Below are 6,028 nucleotides of genomic sequence, written 5' to 3'. Positions count from 1 at the left end.
CCCCTGTTTTCTCAAATAATATTCATGTTTGCGTAAATCATAAACTCATCCTTTTTAACCAATACATAAAAAATGTTGAAAGAATTATTCAAACAAACGACTGAAATGTATTTCTTATCTATGTTTCTCAAATTTGAATTAAATGTGTTGGGTGCATAGGTCTTTTGATTTTTAATATAAATAATTGCAAAAGCAATGCAACACACACAGACAGGGGTAGCATTCTCCCAGAGGTACCACAGCGACCCCAAAGTTTTTGCTGGCCCCATCTATGCCTCTGAAATTTCTTGGGGGGCACCAGTGACTTCAGGAGACCCTCTTAAAAAGGAATTTGATGTATTTTGATTCAAATAATGTCAATACATCCTCATTATGAGATAGTTAAAGTGAATCAAAAGCATGTTTGGACATTTTCTTAAACTCCGATTTCTTTTGTGGCTGTTTATTGCTTAAAGAGTTTTGTGCAAAGTCTCCCAATTCTACTGGGTTAGCTAAAGTTTCAGACTGGGTTTGTGGTTTTGGAGGTTTTGTAGAGACTCCCAGCAGGATTCTGCAGAACTGGACCAGTAGCCGTGAAGAATGAAAGACTGATTTATTGTAGTGTGGAAAACCAACAGGGGGCGTCTCCTTCTGCCCCCGACTCCCCCCATCTCCCACCCCATCGCAGTGGAAGGAGGAGGTGTAGGGGATCTCCTTCTAGACAACAAACCCACATTGAAAGAGGGGCACGCGGATGACATCACGCTGCGTGCCGAGGATAAAAACGGAGCTCCCGGGTTCTTCTTGGAGCTTTTCAGCAGCACGAGACAACCGGAGCATCATGTGGAGCGTGCTGGGCACCGGGACACGTCTGATCTCAGACATTCAACAGAGATCCGTCTGAAGCTACCGGGGTCCGCTTTACCACCGTGACCGGTTTTCAGAATGGAAAACTGAATTTTGAAGAACTAAAAGACTGGTTGGTTTGGAAACGGCTTGCGCGTAATTGCGCACAGTGAAGTGGCCTTGAAGCAGCTCCGCGCGCGCCGACCACCCCGCTGGACATGGATCATTCTCATCAGTGCGTGTATCTCCTGCTGCTGTCCGTGGGACTCCTGGTACACCGGGGGTTCTGTCAGCACTTCTACGTCCTCCGGCCCATCCCGAGCGACAGCCTGCCACTTGTGGATTTAAAAGAGGACCCGGATCCTGCCTTTGACCCCAAGGAGCGGGACCTAAACGAGACCGAGCTCAGAAGCATCCTGGGAGACGTTGACCTCCGCTATCTGTCCGTGTCGCTGCCCTTTGAGGACAAATACCTGGGGAACGATGAACTGGACTTGGACGGCCCAAAGGCGGGCGGGATCATGCCCAAAGAAATCCGAGCGGTGGACTTTGAGGTTCAGATCGGCAAGAAGCACAAACCCAGTAAGAAGCTGAAGCGGCGGCTGCAGCAGTGGCTGTGGGCGTACACCTTCTGTCCGGTTGTGTACAGCTGGACCGACCTGGGGGCCCGGTTCTGGCCGCGGTACGTGCGGGTGGGAAGCTGTCTGAGCAAAAGGTCGTGTTCCGTCCCGGAAGGAATGTTGTGTAAACCTTCGAACTCGACCCACCTGACGCTGCTGAGGTGGAGGTGCGTGCAGAGGAAAGGGGGGCTGAAGTGCGCCTGGATCCCGGTCCAGTACCCGGTCATCACGGACTGCAAGTGCTCTTGTTCGAATTAAAACAGACAATAAACCTAAATTATAAGCTCAACAGTTCAATAATTACTTTTTTATTCTTTCCCTCGTGCACTACAAAGTGTCAGAATGTATTTTTGTGTTCCTGTAATTTCCTGTACAGTCAGTATTATTTGTGGAGAATTTTCTGTTATATATTTAGTATTTATGGAGATGCCACGCGGTGTTTTCTGGATGAAGCAGATTAACCTCAGAGTTGGAACTATTATGGATACAGTCATGTGTCAGTGATGAGTTTTATCCTGTAAATTTAGGAAATGTACCACTTGTACCATTCTTTATATTCGCACAATAAAAATAACTCAAATTATCCGAATGTCCTTGATTTTCTTCTGTTTGAATATCTTACCCAGGAGTGTTCAGAGCATCAGTGTGTTAATGAAGTGGTGAAAAGACTCAGCAGCTGCTCACACACCCATCCCTCCTCCTCATTAGCAGCACAGCAGGAGCAGCAGGCTGATGCTGCACATCCGGAAGTCTCCAACACATTAAACACTTACTCATGATTCAGACTTTTGTTAACAGTGTGTTTGCTTTAATACCTACTTCATTTAAACCAAAAAACCTTCAAAAGCAACTTAATAAAAGTAATAAAACAACAAAACTAAATAGCAAACATATTTGGGTAAAATGATACAAAACTGGAGCCACGCTGAATGTTTTCTGTTCCCAATTACTTACTCTGCATAAGCATATTATTAACTATGCAAACCAAGATAAACCAATTTAAAATGTTCACATAGGCAAACGTAACAGGATCAGCAGCTCATGTAACGAAAACCACAAGTTTCATCATCTGAACTAAAACATTTCACACTCTTTCGTTTCACGCAGTCCTGACTTCAATCACGGTGTACGGCCCAAACTTTGAAAATAAAGTTATTTAAAACGTTGATCTTTCTTTAAGTTTTTGCCTATTTCCAGATGATATCAGATTTCAAAGCCTTGAAACTGTGTTTTATAACACTCTGGGTGTCCCTCCACACATCATGGCTTCAGTGTTTCATCAGCAATACATTATGACTGCTGTCATTTAATATGCTGGATATTAAATGTTGGGAAAGAAGTCTTTTTGGTTTTGGTTGTGTTTGTTATTACACGTTTACAGACAACTTTTGATCATTAGAAATGTATTCCTCTGTCTCTTTGACTGTTTAAAAAATGCTTCCTGAAATTTTACCAGCTTTATTTTCTGCATCAGTTTCTGAAGACTGTATTTCATTCAAGGAGCGAAACACGATTTTTAACTCAATCATATAAAAACAATGCAGATCACGTATTTATAAAAGAGATGAACTGAGCTACAAACACATTCATTATAGACTCAATCAAGTCAGATCAGCTACAACTCAGGAGGAAATTAGGTTTTTTATTCAACCAAAAAAGGTAAAATGACAGGACAGATAACTGATGCATGTGGACATGTGCAAAAAGCATCAGCAACAGAAAAACATCAAAATGTGTTTGGTCTGTATAAACTATTAATATGGAGCTTGCTGACCAACTTAGATTAGGTCAAATAAAAGAGCTAATGTCAATTTACTCCAGATAAATACAACCATTTGCTCCAGATTTATGTTTTTTTCTTCAATAAATAAGAAACAAACAAACAATGGGTCTACATTTGTATAAAAGTTCAAATAACCATAAAATGTTGGTTGAAATGATTTCTACACTTGTTTAAAATAAGCTAAAGATTTTCATTTAGGATTTTTGCTTTCAAGCACATGATTTGGTTTCCTGTTGGTGGATATTTGTGTCAGACATACTTTTTATCTCCATAGTTTGGTCATAATATTTCCAAAGGAAAAAAAAATAAAAGACGAGGAAAAAATACACAGCAAGGCACTAATACAATAATTTTACAAAAATAATGCAGATAATCCATTCATCCATTGTCCAAACCTGCTTTGACCACGTAGGGTCGCGGGGGGGGGGGGGGGGGGGGGGGCGCTGGTGCCTATCTTCAGCAGTCAGCGGGCAATCAGGCGGGGTACACCCTGGACAGAGTGACAGTCCATCGCAGGGCAACACAGAGACACACAGGACAAACAATCACGCACACACACACACACACACACACACACACACACACACACACACACACACACACACACACACAAACACACACTCTCTCTCTCTCTCTCTCTCTCTCTCTCTCTCTCTCTCTCTCTCTCTCTCTCTCTCTCTCTCTCTCTCTCTCTCTCTCTCTCTCTCTCTCTCTCTCACCTAAGGACAATTTAGACAGACCAATCAACCTAACAGTCAAGTTTTTGGGCCAGAGTACCTGGAGAGAACCCACACATGCGCAGGGAGAACATGCAAACTCCATGCAGAAAGATCCCAGGCCAGGAAGCAAACCCAGGAACTTGCTGCAAGGCAACAGCTCTAACCACTGCGCCACTGCGCAGCCCATGCAGATAATGGATAAGAAAAATCAAGCAGTGTGTCATTTTCCATCTGTCTCTAAGCAGAGGACCACCTTCCATGTATCACAGTTCACTGGAGTTTTCCCTGAGCAGCGTTGTGCTATGGAGCGCACTATATTCTTCACTTTTGCCACCTCCGGCAGATGTGCATTAGTCCTTCTGAGAAATGAGACATGGTGCACTGGACGCCTTTTCCCTTGGACTAACACGTCTGGGTCTTCTTTCTGCACTGAAAAGGCAGAGCTGTCATTGGCATGCTGAGCCAAGGTCATGGCCACTTCCATGCCAAATTCAAGTAACTGATATTTGGTGTGCCAAATACAGTAAGGTCTTTGCAGTACAGTAGCCAGCTGTTGGCTAAAGCCAGATCCGTAAAGTGAATTAGCATCCTCAGTGTCCACGTCTTTGTACTGTCATTCATGCAGTAGTAACTGATTTATTGACACGCTCAACTCCATCTGTCCCCACACTCACCACTAGGGGTTGATATTCAGCATCCCCCACAAGATAGTCAATGTCTGATAAATCTTCCACCTCTGAGTTGTCTCCACCAATTAGGCCTGGTAACTTCGTTGCTCTTGTGAGAGAATAATGTTCTGGAAAACACCATGAGAGAAATCAAATCAAATCTATGGATATTTATTCATAAAACATGCTATAAGTGCTTGTACTGTAGTAAACTATTGTTTTCAACCTAAATCATTGAAAACTACAATTTCATTATCACATTTTGCAATTACATGTTATAGCATGTTTATTGACATGTCCACATTTGTGCACACTGTCAACAAAGCTAACAAACTAAGTCCATCTGTCCACATAGCAAACCACGTATTTAGTGGTATTGTAGCTCAACAGCTCTACATTACCCATGAGACACGCTAAGTCTCATGGGTAATGAAGTTTTTAAAGGTTACACAATACTGATTTTCTTAACTAATTTCAAATCAGAAAATACTGTCTCATATCACTAAATAATAATCAGAATAAATAATATGTCCTTGGTGAACTGAACATTCAAATTCAACATTTCCATGAATTGACATAATAGTAATTTCTATTTGTTACTATTCAATTCAATTCAAGTTTATTTATAAAGTGCCAAATCACGACAAGAGTCGTCTCAAGGCACTTCACATAATAAACATTCCAATTCAGGTCAGTTTATTAAGCCAATCAGAAAAAATGTTTCCTATATAAGGAACCCAGCAAATTGCATCAAGTCACTGACTAGTGTCAGTGACTATACAGCAATCCTCATACTAAGCAAGCATGCAGCGGCAGTGGAGAGGAAAACTCCCTTTTAACAGGAAGAAACCTCCAGAGAATCCTGGCTCAGTATAAGCAGCCATCCTCCACGACTCACTGGGGATCGAGAAGACAGAGCAGACACACACACACACACACACACACACACACACACACACACACACACACACACACACACACACACACACGCACGCACGCACGCACGCACACACACACACAAACACACACAATAATGTGTCTACAGTTCTATTGTGATGTCTTTGTAAATATTCTATTTTAGATCATCTGGGAACCACCAGTAGACCTGCAGTCTGAGAGCGAAGTGCTCGGTTAGGAACATATGGAACAATCAGATCACTGATGTATGATGGAGCTTGATTATTAAGAGCTTTATATGTGAGAAGAAGGATCTTAAAATCTATTCTGAATTGAATTTAACAGGTAGCCAATGTAGGGAAGCTAAGACAGGAGAGATATGATCTCTCTTTTTAATTCTCATCAGAACTCTAGCTGCAGCATTTTGGACAAGCTGAAGTATTAACCCCCCCCCCCCCCCCCCCCCCCCCCCCCCCGTATAGTAATTCATAAGTGGTGCGGTACATCACTATGGTT

General features: G+C 42.4%; 1 protein-coding gene across 1 annotated transcript; it reads left to right on the top strand.

Moving 5' to 3' along the window:
• The first annotated feature begins 673 nt into the window (after positions 1-673).
• Positions 674-2,028, top strand: LOC107397220 (noggin). Its single transcript, XM_015977148.3, has one exon. The coding sequence runs from the start codon at positions 1,044-1,046 to the stop codon at positions 1,701-1,703; it is 660 nt and encodes a 219-aa protein (XP_015832634.3). The 5' UTR covers positions 674-1,043; the 3' UTR covers positions 1,704-2,028.
• The last annotated feature ends 4,000 nt before the right edge of the window (positions 2,029-6,028 follow it).

The sequence above is a fragment of the Nothobranchius furzeri genome, chromosome 5, assembly GCF_043380555.1.
Source record: "Nothobranchius furzeri strain GRZ-AD chromosome 5, NfurGRZ-RIMD1, whole genome shotgun sequence".
Lineage (NCBI taxonomy): Eukaryota > Metazoa > Chordata > Actinopteri > Cyprinodontiformes > Nothobranchiidae > Nothobranchius > Nothobranchius furzeri.
This window is presented reverse-complemented; position numbering and strand designations above follow the sequence as displayed.

What these genes read in the sequence shown, in the direction of transcription:
- LOC107397220 (XM_015977148.3), top strand. Translation starts at nt 1,044, where the DNA reads ATGGATCATTCTCATCAGTGCGTGTATCTCCTGCTGCTGTCCGTGGGA.